Below are 21,223 nucleotides of genomic sequence, written 5' to 3'. Positions count from 1 at the left end.
GCATGTGTGTGTGTGTGTGTGGGGGTGGGGGGGGTACACCCATTCTCGTGGGGACAAGACTTTGCATTTCACCTACAGAATGAGGACATTCTTCACTATGAGGACCTTTACGTGAGTCCTCACAACTTCAGAGCTCAGTTTGAGGGTTAGTTTTGGCTTCAAATTCTAGGTCAGAACTGGGTTGTGATTAAAGTTCGGGGAAGCAGTTGGTGAATGTTTCATGTGTGTGAAAGTCCTTACAGAGATGGAACTACAAACCTGCGTGTTGAGGGGGGGGGGGCACTATATAAATATGTGGGTAACAATAATTAATAACAGCCCTGCTGGTGCACTGAAATAGTAGATGTTGCATATTCAGCGAGCGCTCTGCGCTAATGAACGTAACAAATGAGACGTCGAAATTTTGCCCACTTTTTTGCGCTCTCGCTGCCGCGGGAATTTTGACCCCTGAAGACGAGAGCCTGCCAAAGCCCCTCCTCCGTGCGGCTCTCTGCCCCGTCGACTCTGTCTTTATCGCCAGATGAAAAATGTGAAGTGGGCGCATCAGCCGCACCGTGGCCTCTCGCCGCCTGTCACTAATGCTTCATTAGATGCGCGGCGGGGCCATTCATCGCGGTTATCGCCTGGCCGCAGCGTGCCCCCTCCACCTACTACCCCTCGCCCAGACACTATCGCGCGCGGGCATTTTTTATGAGCGTTTGACACAATCGCGCACCGTCCACCAACACTTTATGAGTCGCTGCAGAACTCCGCTGTCTCGCTTCCTACTGTTCAGATTTAGGAAATTCGGCATCCTCCGCCATTCATTCAACCAGCAGAGGAGTGTGGGTTTGTTGGCAGATACTCACATTATATCATAGGCGGTTCCACCACCCAGACACGGGCGCACACGCTCACATACACAGTTGCGTTAGCATTGACTGGCAGGTCCAGGGTGAGATTATGTGGATTATATAGTCCCTGCGTTGGCTGCACTGGAGAAGACTTTCATTACCTGATGTCAGTGGTTCCACGCGTCGATTTAGCCATTACTGTGATCGCATGATGAATTAAGCGCACTTAAAGTGCCCCAGCATCAGTTTAAATCTCTTACAGGGCACAGAGGTGTGCTTTAAACCGCTCATTCCTAAATAAAAATGTACTCTGTCCTACGTTTGAATCCCGGAGTCTCGTTAAAACTGAGCTTTAACAACCGTCCGACGGGTCCATGTTCATTAAGAATGTCGGAAAAATATCAAAACGCACAGACGTTGTACAGAATACCCACTGCCTTTTAACAGGAAGAAACCCATACAGGGAACCCTCAAGAGAGGCTTTTTTTTCATCTTATTTAGAGTAATGAGAATTTAGTTCCCTTGTTTTTCAAAGGAGCCCCTATCCCCCCCCCCCCCCCCCCATGGCCGTTACATTCAAAGTAAAAAATATCCATCTCCAGATGAACCTTAACACCTAATCTCCAGTTTTTGATCAGCTGTAACAAAGCAGGATCCGTTCCCAAATATAGTCCAAATATATGTGTAATAACCCCCCTTCCCCCCGCTGCTGTGAAAACTCATTCCCTCCCCTGCATCTTCAGGCGTTCTCCACCCCCTGAAGACTGTCATGCCGGGATATCTCGGTTGACAGGAGAAAGTTGAGTGCGAGGACACATTGTACTGCGCATCTACAGTATATTCACAGTGCATAACGGACAGTTTCAACTCCGGTTCACTCGTAATCGGCGGTAACTGGTTTGGCACTTCATTACCCACAGTTTACTTCACAATTCAAACGCGCCGCCGCCCTCAGGTCTCTCAGTGGGGATCCTGGTGATCCCGCTCCAGTTACAGTGATGGGTGCGCTGATTTATTCAGACTGGGTTGGACACGTGTAATGAAAACGGCGGTCCAGATCCGCGTCTGTGGCGCGCCCGCTGGATGGGTCACCGTGTCCCCTCTCTGCCGCCTCCTGCCTCCGCCTGACAGCTCCATATTTCATCTCCGCAGGCATTCACCCTCCGCCGCAGGGTAACACAATGGAGGAACGGTGTTTTATTTGCGCCCCGTTTCCAAGCCTTCCTAACAAAGGAAGTCATTCAGCCTGCAGGAGGAGGAGGATCGGGAAGGGGGGGCTCCATGAAACTGGATTATCCCCGCAAGATAACAGGGAAACCAGCACGTCAGACTTGGTCGTAACTCTGACTTTGAGGAGGAGGAAGGAGGCCGCATGTAAAAGAACAATGTTCCCCTTGACAAGATTATGCAGTTTTGATGTGTGAGGTGGAATTCATTTAAATCATGAATCCATATCGTAAATGTAGATCTCTGTGAAGGTGCAACCACACGACACATTTATTAATTAGCACACTTGTGTCAGTATCTGTAAGTTTTACTCATGCCCCCCCCCCCCCCCCCCGGCTCTCTGTTGCTTTCTCCCAGTGTGCTCGCTCTCCTCTCCCCTACCTCTCTCGACCACATTTAATCACCCCACCTGTGTCTAATTGTCTCTTCCCTCTCCCATCTCCACTCACGCAACGATTTTTGCTCTTATTCTGGGGTTTTTGGACCTTTTGAGTTTCGGACCCCCCTCTGTGCCATTTGCATTATGCTGCCTGGGCTTTAGGATTGATTAGTCTTTGTTTGACCTTGGATTGTAATAAAACTCTTGGTGTTTGCTCTTTGGAGTCCGAGCTTCACTTTGATTAACTTCTTGCTTTCTGAGGACCATCAGCGATCAGCCCGGGACCTTCGCCCACCAGTTTGTTGATTCAGTTCAGGTTTATTTATGTCTTGTCTCTGTCTCTTGGTGGAGACCTACAGCCTGACCCCTGAGCAAGCGGTCTCAGGCAGCAGTGGTACTATGGGCATTAGCATAGCTCTTATAATGCAGCAGCTGACTATATGGAGAATGTGATGGCATAGAGCCCAATTATCCATCAGCCCATCTCACGCAGGAACATCTGTGTCAGAATGTTCTTTTGCACATTGGAGTGTCAAACTGGAGTTCCTGAAGGCTCTCAGCACCCTCGTGGTCCCCCACTCTCAGCCCACGATGGCTTGAACGGTTAGTCGCGCTAAAAGTCAGCGCTTCAATTTTTCCAGAAAAGGTACAGCTGAGTCTCAACAAGCCCAAGAATTTTCCAAAGCATTTTTATCTTCCTATTTACCTTAATTTTTGTTATAACTTAAGACAGAATTATCCCTTAGGTGAATCAAGCTGCTTATTTATCACTCACTGCTTCCTGTTCACTATTTCTCCATTTAAAGGTTTGGATTTTTCTAAGCTGAGCAACAGGGATGCAGCACCAAACAAACTTGCCAGAGCACTTTTCCCTCCCTCTTTCAGCTGGTTTCTCTCTATCTCTACCCATGTCTCCAGCCTCGGAGACCTGGGAAATTAATTAAATGTCTGAAAATGACAAGCGTTCTCTCTCCCACTTACAAAGCTCTCAGCTTCCTCTTTCTCTGGCCCTCAGAGCCAGTACATTGATTTCCCCGCTGTATTCCTCTCTCAAGCCATGTCTTTCTTGTATTTACTTAGAAAAAGGTAAAAAAAAAAAAAAAAAAGGGCTCGTAATGCGTGAGCAGCTGCAGAGTTCATCTGGCAGTTCTGTCTGGACAGGAGCGTGCGTCCATTTATTTACAGCGAGTACGTGGTGAAAGCATTCATTCATTAGTGCTCCGGTCACTCAGCGTCCTTTTCCAGTCCTGCTGTGGACTTCAGAGAAAAGGTTGTTTGACAGGGTACCATCCTACCGAGGCCTTATCTGCATACAGTCACGCCACAATGATGTTTAAACTGGTTTATTTCTGCTTCCCGGTAAATGTCACTGGCATGTGCTAAATATTTACATGTGGAAGAAGTTAAAATGTCATTATGGTTTATGGCGTACTGTATATAAGTGTCAGCTATTTTTGTATCATATTTATACAGTTACTGATGAAAATTGATCAACTTTGCCTTCCAATTTGAGATTCATTTGAACAAAAGAAAAAAAAAAATCATCACCGGCCATCCATTAACGCTTTGGCGTACCAGTAACGGCACGTGAGCCCCAGATTGCAGACCCCTGACATCGATCATCTTGCCTCTAAAAAGCCTGATCAGATCCTGTCAAAGCTTGGATTCTCTTCAATCATCTGTCTTATTGGTACCTGTCACGTGACTTAAGATGAGACAATGAATTCATCCAGCCAATTTATAAACAGATTTTTTTTTTTTGACAGAAATGGCAGTAACAACTTGTGTAATTTGTGTCAGTAGATGGAGGGAAATGATAAGTCTCTCTGTAAATGGCCTTTACTTGAGTGGTTGTAATCACAACATTAAATACAGTATATAATGGGTCTGTCTCCTCTGAAGGATGTAGTCATTCGCCTGTCATTAATTCAGAGGGAATTACTAGGGAGAGGCACATTTATGTGGAACTGTAAATGGCTCCCAGAGTCAAAAACATGTATTTGTGCCATTCAATTAACTTTTTTCTGAAAAACACCCCACGTTGTGAGTGCACGTCGCTCACAAAAGGTGCTGCTTTTCACTTGAAAAGTCTTTTCAACCTTTCAGAATCTGACACCTGCAGATGGCTGTCTGACACATCCGTACACGTGGCATCAGAGAACGGCGCGCGCACTCGACTGATTGCCAGACTTTTCTTCATCTAAAGTTTCGTTTCCGGAGCCCTGAAGGCAACGGGGGGTTGTTGATAATAATGGGGCTGACGCGATAATAGCAATCATTTGGTTCGCTGAACGGGAAATAAATTGTTAAAAAGAATTTATCATACAAAGAAGATTATTGAGAACTAAATATCAGTTTAATTTACTTTTTTTCATACACTGATGTAGCGCACGTGAAAGCGCTCCCAGTTCACTGGTCAGGCTATGATCTAATGCCTAATAATGGTCAAGCGTTAAAGCGGCTGGTTCGATGACCCAGGACACAATGGAAGGACTCTTTTCCCATCTTCTCCAGCCCCCCTGGGTCTGCTGAAATCAGCGCCAGGAGACTGACGAGTAAAATAAGATAGACCAGCGTACAACCCAGATTTAAATTTTATGAGCATGTTGTTGGATTTTATTAAAATTAACTTGCGCGATATTTTCACCGGACCCCGAAACAAAACACTAATCAAAAACATTTCGTGCAAATGCTCACTCATCAACATTTCTACATTTCAGGGGTAAACAGACCATAAAATTAACCATTTGTTTTTCTTAATTAACTCTCAGTCACCCCGGGAAGACCTTGGAATAATGGAACATCGCGTGTTCCCGCCACCCAGTGTCAGCATACAGGGAACATGACAGTAGCTAATGAATACATTATGGGGTCATGAGGAAATCTGTGACCCCACGGTCCACATTTTCCTCATTTTCTGCTGAATGGTTATAATAATAAAACTTCAGATAGAAAAACATGCATGAAAAATAATCAGCAAATCAAACCACTGAGGACTGATTGGTCCGCAGAAATAAGGTTAATGTGCATGCGAGGGTGACACTCCTGAGTCTGTGGAAGAAGTCAGCTTCTGCCTTCCCCGGCACCATCACTGCCACGTTAGCCACTTGTACGCACAACGAGCAGCAGTTTCCAAGCTCTCTTCAAATCTAATGATGTCCGATGATGAAAGAGGTCGGTTTCAGAGGCCCCTTCAAAGCCCCGTCTCAATCCATCACACAGCTGGCACTGGTGCATACTGGAGACCTGTCTTTGTTGCAGCCAAGGGTCAAAAGAGGAGCTGCTGGAAGAGTGACTGAAGAGTGGTTTGATGATGGTCAATACGGTTTCACCATTATTCCTACAACATCCAATGCTGTCATTGCTGAGGAAGACTTTGAGACTATTAACTGGGAAGGAAAACAGCAACAGCAAACTCGAGTTAGACCAGCACTGAACTCACCTTCATGCAGTTCATCCAGTTCAATGACACGATAAGGCTAACTTCTTTTAGCTAACGATAGCAAAACTCCATAAACAATAATCCCAGTTCCCAAGCATTTGATAATCAGTATTTATATTACCATATTATCATGTCATACAAGGATCCATCGTAAATTAGCCTAACTCGATCACAGAGGTCACCGTGGTGACCCTTGTAGATGATATTACTCTCCAGTGACAAATGTTGACAGCATTCATTAGTTGATGGGCTGCTGGTCGCGTACGCCTGATGATCTGTCAAAAACGTGGCGCTGGTTATGGACGGTGTGAGAGGGACGGGAACAGTGAGCTCATTGTTCTGCAAGGCTCAGGTGTTCTCCTCGAATGTGAAGATGAATTGTGGGAAAGGGACAAAGGAAGTCGAAAGAGGCGGGACCAATGCAGGAAACGGCACGGCTGATGAAGATGGAGTGAGGCGTATGAAAGGAAAAGATATGAAAAGGGAAAAGGATGGTGGATGGAGACAGAAGGAGGGCCTCTGCCTCTTCAGCCCCATCAGCGATTAATGAAGAATGGAATACCATCTGTTTTCCCATGGAGCTTTTTCCTCTACAGGCTCAGGGATCATCCTCCATGAACTCCCACGGAATCTGAGATCTCCTGCAAACATCTACCTCGATAATATACGATAAAGCAATGGAGATGCATGTGTGGGATGTTACCGGGAGCGAACACGCCTACCAGCCAGTGTGAGCTCAGATGAATTTGATCAGATGAAGATGAGTTGGCGGTGACAGTCTGGACCACCATCTGCTGCTCACCTCTGGAGGTGTGTCTGCCCCCCCAGCCAAGGTAATGCAAAGGCGGAACGATCTGGCATTTATAGCACGTTTCCTGCACCAGGGAACGCTCAGCTGCCTGCAGTCTGGTGGCAGTAAATAGGTGTAATCGGCAGATAAAGCCTCCTCGCAGATGTTTGGTCTGATGTGGGTCTAACATAAACGCTGTGTTTGACCGGCTTATCACCTAAAATACACATGTTAAAAAAAAAACCCAACCTAATCCTGCCTTAATTTAAAAGTGGCCGTCCTGTTTTTCTTTCTCTTTTCTTTAAATGAATCTGTGTGATTATTGCGAGCATGTGTGACCCGTAACAGTTGTGGACAGATGTTCTGTTCACATTCCCACCAGCTGTGATACTGTCAAAAAAAAAACCCTCTATTTTATGGATGCACTATAAAACAACATTTCTGTCTCTGCAGGAGACGAGCGGAGAGCTAATGCCAACGGTAGAGCATTCCTCAGACATTTTCTGTTTAATTGGCTTGTAACGTTAATTTAAGGCATCGTTGTGGGAGAATTTGCTGTGGAATGTTCTCAAATGAGGGGCTTATATTGTACCAGGAGGCAGATGTCACATCCTATCCTGTAGCTCTCAACGATGGCCGCGGATAAACCGAGTCGTTTACCTAATCTAGGACACGGATTGCAATCACTTTCCATTTCTTTTTAAATGTATAATTGCAGCATATTAACGTGGTTTAGTTAGAAATGATTCAGCTTCACCTGTAAAATTTACTGAAACTGATCACAGCACACAGACTCTCAGTCGAGTCTCACCTTGAGAGGCGGAGCTTAGGCTGGGGGAGCAGAGAGTTCTGCATGGGGCCGAGCACAGAGCCTTGTGGGATCCCGGCATTGATTGGTGGGGGTGCATGGATGAGGTGAGGGGATTTAAACACATGAGTGCCATAGTGTTCAGATTTTATTGGGACAGTTATGACATGAATTCCTTCCACAGTTTGACAAAGTACCTAAATCTTGTGGAAAAACACCGAAATACAAATGCGTTTGTTAAAACACAACGGAAATTTCAGCACTTTCAAAACAATGAAGAAGTGTCCTGGCAGCCTGGGCCGGGTTGGGACCTTTTCTGCCTCTGACTTACAGCGGATGTGTAGCAGAGGGGGAAGCGTGATTAAACCTATTTCTTGGTGGGTGAAAAATTATCTTTGTGAGGATCCATTTTCACTCTGTCTCAGTTTAATTTCTTGCCCATTTCAAAGAAGAAGGACAACCCTCTTCACACATTATCTGAGTCTCAGGACGATACAAACGTCTCCGTTTCCTCTGGTCCATTTCTCTGCTCACCTGGTTGCCATCTGTTCTGGCGTCCATCTGCTCAGGGACAGGCGCTGGTTCAGAGAACAAATGTCCCTCAAGTTCTATTTGGACTCTCATAATTTCCTCCTGCACGTCTCTGATACCAGATGGGACAATTACTACAGCCTCTGGTGTAGGAACCCTCCTCTTCTCCCGCTAATTCGCTTCCGTGTCTGTTCGTAGTAATTAAATTCTGTAACGGAGCTCGGATCCTCCTTGAGGACGAGACACTGACGCACACTCTGAAAAGCAGCGACGTGCTACACACTGAGGGTACACACTTTACATGACGGCTGACCTGAAACTGTTCGCTCGCTTCCCGCAGCTCCAATTAAAGTGGCGTGATCGGTGCAATGCAGGTAGAAGCGCGGCTCACCAGGGACCGGTCCGAGGAATAAAAAGGTCCATTTGTCCTGTGCTTATGTAATGTGGTTTTGATTTTTTTCCCAGAGGTTTTACGAAGAGCATATAAAGAGAATTTTCATGTAAAAAGGCAGGAGATCTGTTTTTCAGGCCTCATCATGTCTAAATGATATCAAATTTTAAATTTGCTGTGAAATTCTGAGCTCATGTGATTTTGCACATAGCTAGCTAGAAGTTAATGGATTTTTCGACGTACAATTAATGAAAAAGTTTTGATTTTGTCGGTGTTTTGTACTTGTTATTGCCACGAAAGTTTGGAAACACCTGATTTCAACAATGTCAACAATATTTATTTTAATTTGCTGAATCGGACATTGGGGCCATGTTTACACATGTTTGGAGATTTTAAGGAGCCACAACTAACGCAGCCGTGTCTAATTACGAGTCCACGCTGGACAGAATGTAGAACATAATGAGAAAAGGGAAAAAATGACAAGCACCTTTTGGTTTGCACCAACGTGCAGAAACCCCCCCGCTGAACCCGTCATGAAACGAACAGATAACACCAATTAAAATGTTACATCTGAAAGTCCGTAAAGTCGGGGTGCGACGACAGTTCTGCCTCATTTAAAAGAAAGTGGCGGAGTGATGACAGGTGTAGGAGACCGGAGTTGTTCGGGCTGGAGACTTTAAAACCTGAAGAGGGCTCGTGGACATGGTCAGAAAAGCCGATTTGCACGCGTGAGATTGTTAGAACTGTTTGAACAGTCCTGAGCCAGATTATCTGGATGACAGCGATGTTCTTCTGAAAACAGCATGACTTCGAGCTTCTGCTGTCGCTCTGCTGTCGATGCCCGCGTTCTCCTCCCCAAGTCGCCATGTTTGCAGCCTGTTTTAAGTCATCCTGCTAACAGCCTGCCAGATATTGCCGTCGTTGGTCCCTAAACCATCCGGGGAGTCATATTAGCATCAAAGAAACCTGTCGTGACACAGACGGCGGATTTGGAGGAAGCGTGGGCAGAACTGCTGCGGGTCACTGACAGGGGTCCTCCCAGCTTCAGCTCGCCGGTTTCACCCACAGATGGAAATGAACAGCTGCAGAACAGCCTGGCGGATCACCGAGGTACTGCCGTTATCTCCGTCCAACAGAGGCCTCCCGGCTCACACTGGATCAAGAACTGCGCACAATCAATGAGAACATCTGGTCTGGTGAGATGAAGCCACTTCTGGAATCAGCATCTGGCACACGTTCCATTTCTGGGTAAAAAGTTCTGCTTTGTTTGGATCAAACAGTGAGATAAGGGATTTTTAAAAAAAAAAAAAGCTTTAATATGTCTTTGCAAATATACAGATCTTAAATCCAGTAATCATCCATTTAATCATTTTTTTTTATTAAAAGAACATCAAAAACATCGATACAAATTGTATTCACTGACAACCCACAACCCTTAAAAATGTTAAATCCCCTTTGGTATCAACTTCAGAGCACACAGATAAAATATCGTGTCAAATGTGCTGGACGGGGAAAAGAAAAACATCAAATAAAGTTCAGGAGATCAAACCGGAACAGCAAACCTCATATAGAGAACAAACATTTGTGTTTTTCAGATCAATCTGCTCAAGGTTCTTTATCCTGTTGAGGGAACATTTGTGTGCGTTTGTGGGGTTTTTCTCATGCGATAATTCGAGTGCCAATGAGCAAGGCACTTGCTGATGGCGACACTTTCCAAAGGTGGATCTACGCTCACCTCTGTCCGAGGGGCAGGAACCTTCAGTGGATCCCTGTTCCTTATGTGATTAGGATGTTTTCCTGCTTCCGTGCACATGCACAGGCCCCAAGCAACATACGACAACATGCACAACGTCGGTATTGCCCCCCCCCCCCCAAAAAAAACCAACACCACTAACATGCTAGCAATACCAAGTCTGTTAAAGAAAATCAGACCACTAAAATGGAAATGGCTTAATCGGAGCTTCGTGTGGAGACGCTGGTTAAATTCATTTATTTGCAAAAGTGTGACATCGTTACGATGATTTGAGTCAGACGCAGCCTGATCCTCAATGGCGCTGTCGTTTGAATCAGGTTTGATGAAGCGAGCATCTGTGAGGTCTCGTGTTGCCTCTGTGGAGTCATCCTTCACAACAACGGTTGTGCTGAGGATCGAACCATCTGGGGAGGGGGGGTGTGAAGACTTACCAGCCTGATGGGACATTCTCAGGATCTGTTCTGACATCTCATCTCTGCCTGCTCAAAGACTTCAAAATCTTAGCATTCAGAGGAGGATCACTTCATACACCTGTGCGCTCCGTGATCCGCCTGCTTGAGTGAAAACCGACGGTAAGTATTGCAACAGCTGGACGAGCCCATCAACAGGCTAAAAGTGGATCTCTGGAACCTCCGAGAACAGTTTATTTTTTTTGCTCCAGTCAAGTTTTCAATATCTCCTCGCGGTGTCTTTAGGGGAGCCGAGGTTCACCTGTGTTACCGGCTCATCACCTCTGGAAGCCGGGACAGCCTGTCGCCAGGAAGCAGCGATGCGGTCGCTCTGTGCTTCCGCTCAAATCATCAATGGCGCCTGGGCGACTCCGAGGACTCAGCCGTCACAGTGGGCCGCCAGCGACACCACCACCGGCTTAATGGTGTCCGAGGAGGGGGGCTTGGTGAAGTCGTTGGTGGCATCGAAGGAGGGCCCCAGTTGGGGGATGGTGGCGGCTGGTCGGCCCAGCGAAGCCACCATGTAGAGGAAGTCGGTACGGCGCTGGCCGGTGGGGGTCACGCCCTTCGCCTTCGTGGCCACTTTGGAGGAGCTCTTCATGCTGGAGCCCGATCGAGGGTCCTGGCAGCACAGCAGGGCCAGGAAACACCTGTAAAACTGGGCAAACCCCCAGGAAATAAATGTGACGCAGCGTTAGCTTAGCATAGGTGCTGCAATGTTCTGAACAGCACCACTTTAAAGAGACGCCATGTTACCAATTCTCATATTTATGTCTCACAATAATGTTGCCTGGGAAAATTAGATGGGCTCTTGTTTTATTCATCGTGTGCTGGCGTAGATTTGGACATTTGTCATATATTAAGGCCGTAAAATCCAGGATTTTTTTTTTTTTTACTAGTTTATGTGTGGTTTTTGTGGTGAAAAAGTGCTTCGGGGTCCGAATCCTGCAGCATAATCAACATCTCCGGCCTTGTCTCCAGGGTTTCTTGTTTTCCGGTGGGTAGTCTATGGATTTATTTCAGTTGTGTTTCAGCTTTGGGCCCGAGAACACATCAAAATATGGAGATAAAGGAGTACATCATCAATAATGGGTGGCTGTGGGGGGCTGAACGCACAGGAACCCAGCAGCATATCAGCCTGTCATGGGTTCATAAAAAGGGAAAACTTCTGGAGAATGGCCAATTAAAGTGCATTATTTCTTCCGGGAAAATTCGGGGTTTTTTTTTTGTTTAATTGTAACGGAATTGCGTCTACCCATAATGCCTTGCTGCCAACAGGTGAATCAGGTGCGCGTTAACGCCGCTGCGGATCGAACCTTGGGATTTTAACCTTCCTTGTGCGGAGCTGGAGCCGTTTTGGACGCGACTCAAGACGGATTTAAACATTTTCTCCAGCAGCAGATGATGTCGGAGTGGAAATCAGCCACGCAGAGAAGCAGGCAGACAGGTGAGCTCTGCGCCACTGTTCCACCGTCGGTTTCTGCCCGTGTCGCTGACTTTTCCCTATGGAATTCTTGATTTTCTGGCTATAAACACTGGCGCCTCATTTAAGTGTAACTCCTCCATAAGTTAGGGAACACACTGATTGATATGCATCAAATTAAAATTTAGACAATCCTCCGACTCTTTTTCGGGGAACAGGTGTGAATGCGTAACGTTACAGAGACGCTGCGCATGCGCGCTCATTGGCTGCTGCAGAAACCTACAGAAAAGGTGAGTTTTGACACCTTTCTGTCTCATAATCGGTCTTTACTGCGTGTAACAGGGCGGTGTGGCGTGCAGGACAAACCTTAAAGGCATTTAAATATATTTTAGACTTTCCTCTGCTTCAAAATGATCTGATAGTGTCCCCCCCCCCCCCCCCCCCCATCCCCCCCCCCCGTGCAAGAATCCAACTTTTTGGACAAAAAGTCCTTTTTTGGCTTTCTGGTTGTGCAACTGATAATATGCTGCTTGAGCTGAAAGGTGCTTTTTAGCCATTGGAAACTGTTCTAACGCTGACGGAAGTGTTTGGCGACTAAAGAGGGAGAATCCTGATGCTAACGCCGCTTCCCAAACTGGCTGTATCAGTCACGGGAAGGTGGTGAGATGATGCGTTCAGCTGGGAATGTCTCCCAGGTTTGAAGGAAAGGCACTGTCGGCGTACACACGTGTCAAGGAATAATAAATACTGGATGCAGAAGAGATGTGGAAGTGTCATAATCACAGTTGTGTTCAGATGTTCCTGTTTCCACCCGGGCCTCCGCACGGAGCTGGAGCCCCTGGGTTGCCTGGCTCAGAGCCTGGGCGTGTGTTGATGGACAGAAGGGAAGATTCTGAATAATTGAGGAGCTCGGCTGCAGGTTGAAAGTCTAACAATGCATTCAGGGTATTTGGCCGTGCTTTAAATTCAACGCATTCCCGACCAGAGGCCGGAATCACATCGCTGCTTTCCTCTTTTCCTCGCCGGAGTTACGAGACGCCGCTCTTAAGTAAACGTAGTATACTTAGTATACAGTAGAAGTCACGTATACTTATAGTCTACTACATTTTCTCAGGGGGGCAGAGCATGTTGAACCACAGCCGAGTCGCTCTCTCGCTCTGGAGACTTTAATATCAGAGACAGATATAAATGTGAGATGACTTTGTTGATGTTCAGGGGTGATGGTGATGTTGGCGCCTCCTCTGAGAGAGCGCAGAAAGCCAGCAACAAGGAGCAAACCACACCACGGTTATCCGATTTCTGATCCATTTCCTTTCTGCTCAGTGTTTGTTTTTTCCTCCGACAGCATCACGTCGCGTGTCTGGAGCACCGCCGATGTGCGATCGCGTCCTGCTCTGTGGAGAATACGCCTTCTATTTATGGCCGCGTCCATCTGCACTGAAAACTTGCTGAGTCGCTAATGCCGCCCAACTGTTCCATGAGTAAAATTATCTAGCCGTCAAATGAATTCCTGTTCATCACCTACATCGATAAGTCCCCCAATAACCTCATCGGCCTGTTTACAGTGATGCAGCAAGGCCTGGGCGGCTCTGAACAGGCTGGATTTACGTTAGCGTTAGCGCTGTTGCGTCATGCGGGCTTGGAATAGTGGGAAAGCTGCTGTCCTGTATTCCACATTTACCTCTGACTTCCTTCCGTGTTATAAATGTGTGTTTATGGCGGGAATGCGGGACATTTATCTGCACTCGGTTCCTGCGATCGCGCTGCATCTCGGGGGGCATTTGGGACGTCTGCTGGAAAATACCCATAAATAGACTTTGGAAGCGTTTGGAGGACAGATGCTGTGACTTTGACGGGCCAAAGGTGCGTGTCACTCACTTCAAATCCGTTCATGCAAGTGGACGTGGCGTGCGCTCAGCAGGCAGCTCAAAGTGACTTTCAACTCGGCGCAAAGTGGGTCATCTCTACATTTTGGAAAACCGAAAGGACTGAAGGGGGAGGGGCTATCGCCCTGGCTCGCTTTTGACGCAGGAAGCAGCACGTCCACAAACCTGGTTGAGTGTTGACACGTGCATCTCAACCCCGTGCGCTCTCCTGACCTTTGGGACGCCGGGGTTTTGTGTGTGAGGAGTCGGCCGGCGAACGCTTCAGCTGTGCTGCCCGAGGGAGGGCGAAGAGGTCAGACAGGCGGGTCGATTCTTACCTGTTCCCAATTAGCAAACCCCTGAAATGAACGCGCGAGCTGCTAGTTTGCCCTTCTGTCTTCAAACCGTCGCTCGAACGTCCTCCTGGCGTTGAGGCGAGAACATGACGGCCGGGGAATTTTCCCTAAAAGCTCGAGTAATTGCTGAAATTCGTGGCGTGAAAATGATGACTCGGGGAATTGACTTTTCTTACCTTCGGAACCAGACCCCCCCACCACAAAATTGTGTATTCTACTAGTAAAGTGAGGACATTCTGACCGGTCCTCATAACTTGAAACGTCTGTTTGAGGCTGAAGACGAGGTGATCAGGTTAAGGGTTTAGTGGTGGTGGTTGGGGGAAGAGCAGGAGAATGTGTTAGAAATGTCCTCACAAATACAGAAGAACAATGATGTGTGTGTGTGTTGCTGAACAGAAGCTCATCTCGGTGAAACTCGGAGGGCATCGAAGGTCGTCGGCTCTTTGCCCAGCGGTGACGGAATCAGCTTGAGTGCATGAAAGTCACCTTTGTCAGCAGAGGTTTGGCTAACAAGATCATTTGGAGCGAATTTTAAGGTTTTTCGCCGTTCCTTCCCCAGACTTGTCGGACATTAGGAGATAATTCTGCTTTCAGAAGTGTTTGAAGTGGTTGCGGACTTTCACCTTCCGCAGAAAGCCGATAACATCCCTTACTCCTGCTTGGAGTCGTGAGGGCACTGGAGTCCCGGCAGGAGTAAACCCACATTTAGGTCCTGTTTACTCACACTGAGGCACCAGATTCTCCCATCAAGCTACACAGCTTAACCTCAGAGCCAGAATATATCCAGAGTTCGCCCGTTTCTCTCTGGCAAACACAGAGAGGCTGATGCCCGCTTTCATCTCCGGCCGTATGGATCATTGCAGTGGGCTGCTGTCAGGTCTTCCTAAAAGAAACATCACAAGTTTCCAACTTCTCCAGAACTCAGCTGCACGTGTGCTGTTGAGGACCAGAAGGCAGGCGCATGTTGCCGGTTTTAAAATCCCGCCATTGACTCCCCGTGTGTTTCAGCGTCGATTTTAAGGTTCTCTTAATGGTTTTTAAATGTCTGAGGGGTTTTGGCCCTTCCTGTGTTTCAGAGTTGCTTCCACCTGAAGAACCCCCGCACGCCCTCAGGTCCTCGTGCCTTTTATCTATTCCCAGAGTCGACATGAACCCACGATGAGGCCTTTTCCCAGTTTTATGGCCCACGATCATGGAACAGCCTGCTGGAGAAACTCTGGGCCGCAGAGAACGTTGATAATTGTAAAAATGAACTCAAGACCCTCCTGGATGAATAGTGCTCAAGAAATGAAGAGTGATTAGTACAGTGATACGAAGGTCGTAGGTTCGCGTCCCTGCAAATACACGTGTGTGTGTGTGTGGTGTGTGTGTGTGTCCGTGTCCCTTCAGCACTTACCCACAATTCCCTGGGTTTTTCCCCCCGGGCGAATTCCCGAGATCGCGGCCGTCGACACCAGCTGCTACGTGAATCTGTACAGCATTTTTAGTCTTCAACTCGCCTCAACTCACAGTTTCCATAGTAACGGGCTGGGAGGAATTGAAGACTGAAAAAGACATACAGGACATTGGGTGTCCCGCTGCTGTCACCGGGGCTACGGTGCGGGGGCTCGTAGGGAAGCCCGGACCAGGCAACGCCGGGTCCCACGTGTGGGACAATTTAATTTCCAACTTGTTCAAAAAGAAAAGTAACTTCGAAGAATCGGATGTTCTGCTTCACTCAACGGAACAAGATGGAGATTACAAAAGCAGTTTTGTCCATCTCCCCCGGAGCATCGGGGACACTGTTGGTTAGGTTTTCTCCTCCGTCATGAGCTACACTTATATAAATAAGTTGGGGGCTTTTTAGGTTCATTTTTTAGTTTAAGGTAAAGACTTAAAACTTTTCTGCAGCCTATTTTAGTTGTGTGTTTTTGAACCCCAAAAGTAATATTAAAATGCGCTAATGCTAAAGCTTTTTAGCCGTTCGTTTTCATTTGTTTGTCGTTTTTAACAACAAACTCGTGTTATTGCGGCGATGCTTTCTTTTCCACGTTAACTCCACAGGCCAACGCCGTTGTTCTGGACTGGGAAACGGGGCCTTCAATCACAGCCACCGGCTGGAACACGAACAGTCATGGGGAATTTCTTCGCATAAATATTTGAAGCCAATCAGTGGTCAAAGGGGGCGGGGCCACCGACAGATGAGGAAGCTCTCCCTTTAACTGTCAGTCAGGTTAATGTGTTTTTACTGTCTCAGAGTAATTAAACCTTGCCTAATTGAATCTGGTATGAACGCAACCGCGGCATTGAGCTGATGGACAGTTTTAAAATGTCCGATATTGGAAATACTGCAGCAATTAAGGTGCGTGTGGAACCTAAACCAGCTGACGGGATGAGAGTGACAGTTTTCCTCCTCCTGAAGTTCTCTCACGGTAAAACCCAAAATCCAATTTAGCTACAGCGCGCGCTGCGCGGCTAAAGGTAAACGACATCCTTTCTCAACCGGGATGTTCTTCGATCTGCCGACAAGGAAAAGTGTTTGTCAGCCACCTCTTGTGAGTGGAAAGAAGGATTTGTGAATTGCTGTGCAGCAGCAGCTCCACTCTAAGACTGTTTTTGATTAAAAACAGGCTTTTTTTAAAAAGTATTAACTGGTGGGAAAACTTGCAGCGTTTTTGTGAGACAAAAGGGTAATAAAAAAAAAAGTGTTTTCAAAGTATGCAGCCTGGATTTACGCAACCAAAATGAACCCAGAAGCCAAACAAATCAGGAAATGCATCAAAAAAAGGCTAAATTAGCTGGGGGGGGGGGGTGTCTCTGTTGTGCGTTTCCCTTCCTCTGCCGATTTGTTCCGATGGTGCACAACGGTACCAACGATTTAAAATGTCATCAGAAGCAACTGAAGGGCCCTATAATCTCATCACGCAGCCATTCTTTCTCTTCATTTCCCTGTTGGGTTTTTTTTTTCTCTTCACCCGAGTTGCAGGTATTTTATGACACAACGGTTCCGAGGTCCGTGATGGAGCACGTAGTTTAAATTCAATCACTCATAACGATAGAAGGCAACAGGAAAGTGGAACCTAGTTAAGTCTAAATGGAAAAGCCCATTAAGCAGTTGCTGGCCTAATCCTACTGGGCGAAGCTGCATCCGACTGGTTTGGACTCGTTCCTCATTAAAAGTGACTCAAATTCGCCAAAGACCTCCTCTCAGAAGAGTCTAATCTAATTCCAGGTTTAAGAAGAGTCTCCCATCGTCTCCATTGAGTATCAGATCAGTCTCGGGCCGGCTAGACCTGAAATTGCCGAATAAATTAGATGAAATAAATTACAAACCGTCTGAGCGGGTTTAACGTGAAAACACGGCGGCGAGGGCTCCCGAGTTACCGCGGCGACACCTTTAGGGCTGCTGTGATTAATTATTCAGGCTTTGTGCACCGTTGTTCTTAATGATTTAGTGTGATTTACCACCGGGGGGGCGGGGTCGTTCTGTTTGTCACCAGAGGCCAAGCCGACAACATGTATATGATGCTGGAGTTCACCGTCTCCAGGTTCTCCGAGCCTCCATCCAGGACCCCGCAGGTGGTGTCCGAACTGTCCGGAACGCACTTTCGACCTTTTATCATATTTCCTACACACTCCTGTCGAGGGCACTTTTACATTTTTAAAGTTTTGTTTCTTATAGTTTCTATTTTTGTCTTTATTAATGTTGACTAATGTAAAACAGAGCTAGCTATGTTGGCAGATGAGCTAATTTATGTGTATTTACATGAGATCTCTCAGCACAAACGTCCTTCCTGGATTCAACAAGGCCTGAAAATAAGCGACCCTTTGGTTTAAAATCACTCCGTCTGCGTGAGAAGTTGGAATTGGTTAGCTTCAGCTAAGTGACTCAAATTGGGACAAAATAGATTACATTTGTTATTTGTCTCCTGAGAAAACCCCATTTTCCAAACTGGGACAGACCTGTGGGAAAATCCGGCTCTTTTTCTCGTTGGATTAATTGTTGCTCAGTTTTCAGCATGTTCCACAAACGCACCGTCACAATTAAGGTCTTAAGTTTGGAAACGCGTCCCCTCGGTCTGTCAGCCGCTCACCTGTTTGTTCATGAAGACGTAGATGATCGGGTTAATGACCGTGCTGGACTTGGCCAGGATGGACGGGATGATGCTGGCCTCTGGTGTGACCAGGTCTGGTGGACCGAAGGTGGCCAGCAGGGCCACCACGCCATATGGCAGCCAGCACAGCAGGTAGCAGATGACCATGATCACGACCATACACAGCACCCGCTGCTCGCGCTTCCTGCTCGTCGAGGCGTTGATGCCGCTGACCTAGAGACGGTGACGGGAAGAAGAGGAGTGGTTAGACGGAACGGCAAATGGCCCCGTGATGCCTTCAGAGACACGGGCTTTTGACTTTTGCTGTCCGGAGGCTTTCGGACCGTCTCCTGTGGGAGGAAAGGTTGGATACAAAAAGCAACGCAGGAGTTGGGTCAAAGGAGGTGAAGTGTGTGTGTGAGTGTGCGTGTGTGTGTGTGAGTGTGCGTGTGTGTGTGAGAGTGTGTGTGTGAGTGTGTGTGTGTGGCAGAAATGAACACAAGAGACCACAAATTAGGGATAAAGTCAAGAGCGGATTTGTAACAACATAATCGACTTGCTCTCAAACTGCCTGGTGCAGTTTTGTTTGGCAGGTACGTGCACTTTTCACGAGTGTGGCAGCAGTTTAGCATCGTTTAGCTGTCTAGTTAATCGTGTCTTATTCAGATGCTGGGTCCGATTACAGATCTGCCGGCCGCGGCTGAACGAGGCGTTCGCTGTACTGAAACTTCAGCAGCCTCATTTGTGCAGCAACATCTCATCAGTTGTCACTCAACCCCCCCCCCCCCCACACACACACACACACACACACACCCGTGAGACACTGACAGCAATATTGCATTCAGTGGCCTCAGCACCGGCAGATGTATCCCAAAAAAAACAAGTATGCAGGCAGACACCTAATTATGAAGAAACACACCCGTTCCCCCATGAGCACTGATTGCATAAACCACTGTAACATAAGCCATAAGAGCCAGCCGGCTACCGTGTGGTGTTTGGGTGCAGGAACATACACATTAATTTTGCTTCCACAGCGCCAATGTTTGCATTATTGTCCTAATAGGACGCGAATAAAAGCCCCTCTGTTGTGGCTGACTAATTAAGCTGCGGCTCTGATTGACAGCCTGTCAAGAGGGTGCAGATGAGTGTGTTGGCGTCATTGGCCTATTTCTGTAAAACTCGACGGGTAGCTGCGGTTTTTGTCTTTGGCTGAACCTTGAGGTGTTGCCGTTGTCAGCGAGGGTCGCTAAGCTGGGACTGAACGCTTGCTTCGGGTGTTTACAGAACGGTCAGAGTGGACGAGTCTCTCTGGCCAAAGCCACTGCCGCCAAATAAATTTGTTTGGACTCTCTCTGCCATCGTGTCCGTCCGATGCCAGAAAACCAGCTGGACAAACCCCCCCCCCCCAAAACTCAATAAACAAATTCCAGCAGATTTGCTTCTCAGAGGCCAGATCCATCACCTGCGCTGGTTGTTGGTGCGGGGCCACCTATGTTCGCATCGCAAGAGGTTTGTTTTTGACCGACGTCCAGGTTGGCCCTGTGGGTAGCACTGGAGAAAAGGCTTCCATTTGGGCTCTGATTAAACAAATGAAGTGGCGGATATCATGGACAAATTGAGGAAATTGAGTGCGAGCGTTGGATGATTGCAATCAAAGACCGGGCGGTGGCTCGAAGGAGTAGCTCGCTAATCGACTGCCCTTTCGCAGAGGCTGTTTTCTTACCACCACAGCTGCATAAATCCAGTGACGCCCGCTGCCACATCGGGTCCGAATAGAGTTGCCCTACAGGCAGCAGTCCAATGTTGGACAGAAGGACAGGGGGTGGGGTTAAGTCAAGGGGTGAATATTTCAGCAGGATTCATGGCTAAACTGAACGCTCATTAGCTAATTTTCCGCCATGGCGTCAGGATTGTTGTCCCCAGACGACCATCAGCGGTTACCTCATTTAATCTGTGGACGACAACGCGGGAATGAGTTTGACCCAAGGTGAACGAACGGTCAGGAAATTTAGGCTGATTTGTGGTTCCGTGTCCCAGTTTCTCTTACACATTTTCAGTGTCGTATGGTAGAAAAGCTTAAAGTTTAGAACGCTTCTTTGAATCCAACAAGAAACAGGTGGTGCCGCTGATAATGATCCTATAGATTTTTTGGTGTTTATGTATTGGTTGTCCTGTCTGATGTGTTCGGATCTCGATAAACCTCCTTATCAGTTGAAAACGAGCACACGCGACACCTCGTAATAACAAATTAGTTGTGTTATGATAAGGGACACCTGCTGTCAGTCACAGTGATTTAGCTAGCTCACCGAAATGCTAAACGATTAAGCTCTGAACTTATCTGAGACCGGAGTCGACGTCAGAGGCGTGAGGACAATTGAATAGGTCCAAAAATAAACGTGATGTCAACTGTGTAAACTGCGACAGACGGTAAACAAATTGGACATGTGAGCAAATAGAGGAACAGCACGTGGGGGGGGCGGGGGACAGTACGGGGGTCGGGCCAAACCCTGGACAGAGCAGTGGGGGCGGGGCCAAGCCCCAGACACATTGAGAGGGGCGGAGCCAATCGTTGGACAAATGCGGGGGCGGAACCAACCCCATGACAGATCGGGAGGGGCGTGGCCAACCACCAGTCATAGCGGGAGGGGCGGGGCTAATGCCCGGACAACCACGCCTGAGCCGCCGCTGCCTTGTGGCTCCAGTGTTAAAATCATTTTGCATAAAATCCCGATAATCCAAATAAACACAGGAAGTATGTGAAACCAAAACTTCCTCACCTACACATTATTCCCCTCGAAGCGGAAAGTTATTTTCCTCCTCCAAACGGAGACGGCGGGATGATCCACAGCCTGAGACGGCTGCCGGTTTCAAAGCTTTTATCATTAGCTCTGTTCACTCGGAGA

At 47.4% G+C, this 21,223-nt stretch overlaps 1 protein-coding gene and 1 long non-coding RNA gene across 2 annotated transcripts in view; one reads left to right on the top strand and one right to left on the bottom strand.

Moving 5' to 3' along the window:
• Positions 1 to 9,703: 9,703 nt before the first annotated feature.
• LOC130538926 (pinopsin-like) overlaps positions 9,704 to 21,223 on the bottom strand; it is a 28,189-nt gene continuing 16,669 nt past the window's right edge. Inside the window, exons 3-4 of the mRNA XM_057056972.1 lie at positions 18,321 to 18,554; positions 9,704 to 11,261 (exon numbers count right to left, since the gene is read on the bottom strand). Coding sequence (XP_056912952.1) covers positions 10,983 to 11,261; positions 18,321 to 18,554 — 513 coding nt within the window. The 3' untranslated portion in view covers positions 9,704 to 10,982. The remainder of the gene's footprint in view (positions 11,262 to 18,320; positions 18,555 to 21,223) is intronic.
• Positions 11,851 to 21,223, top strand: part of LOC130538944 (uncharacterized) — a 51,895-nt gene continuing 42,522 nt past the window's right edge. Inside the window, exon 1 of the long non-coding RNA XR_008954000.1 lies at positions 11,851 to 12,050. This is a non-coding gene — a long non-coding RNA (uncharacterized LOC130538944). The remainder of the gene's footprint in view (positions 12,051 to 21,223) is intronic.

Source organism: Takifugu flavidus, chromosome 15 (assembly GCF_003711565.1).
Source record: "Takifugu flavidus isolate HTHZ2018 chromosome 15, ASM371156v2, whole genome shotgun sequence".
In the NCBI taxonomy this organism is placed as follows: domain Eukaryota; kingdom Metazoa; phylum Chordata; class Actinopteri; order Tetraodontiformes; family Tetraodontidae; genus Takifugu; species Takifugu flavidus.
This window is presented reverse-complemented; position numbering and strand designations above follow the sequence as displayed.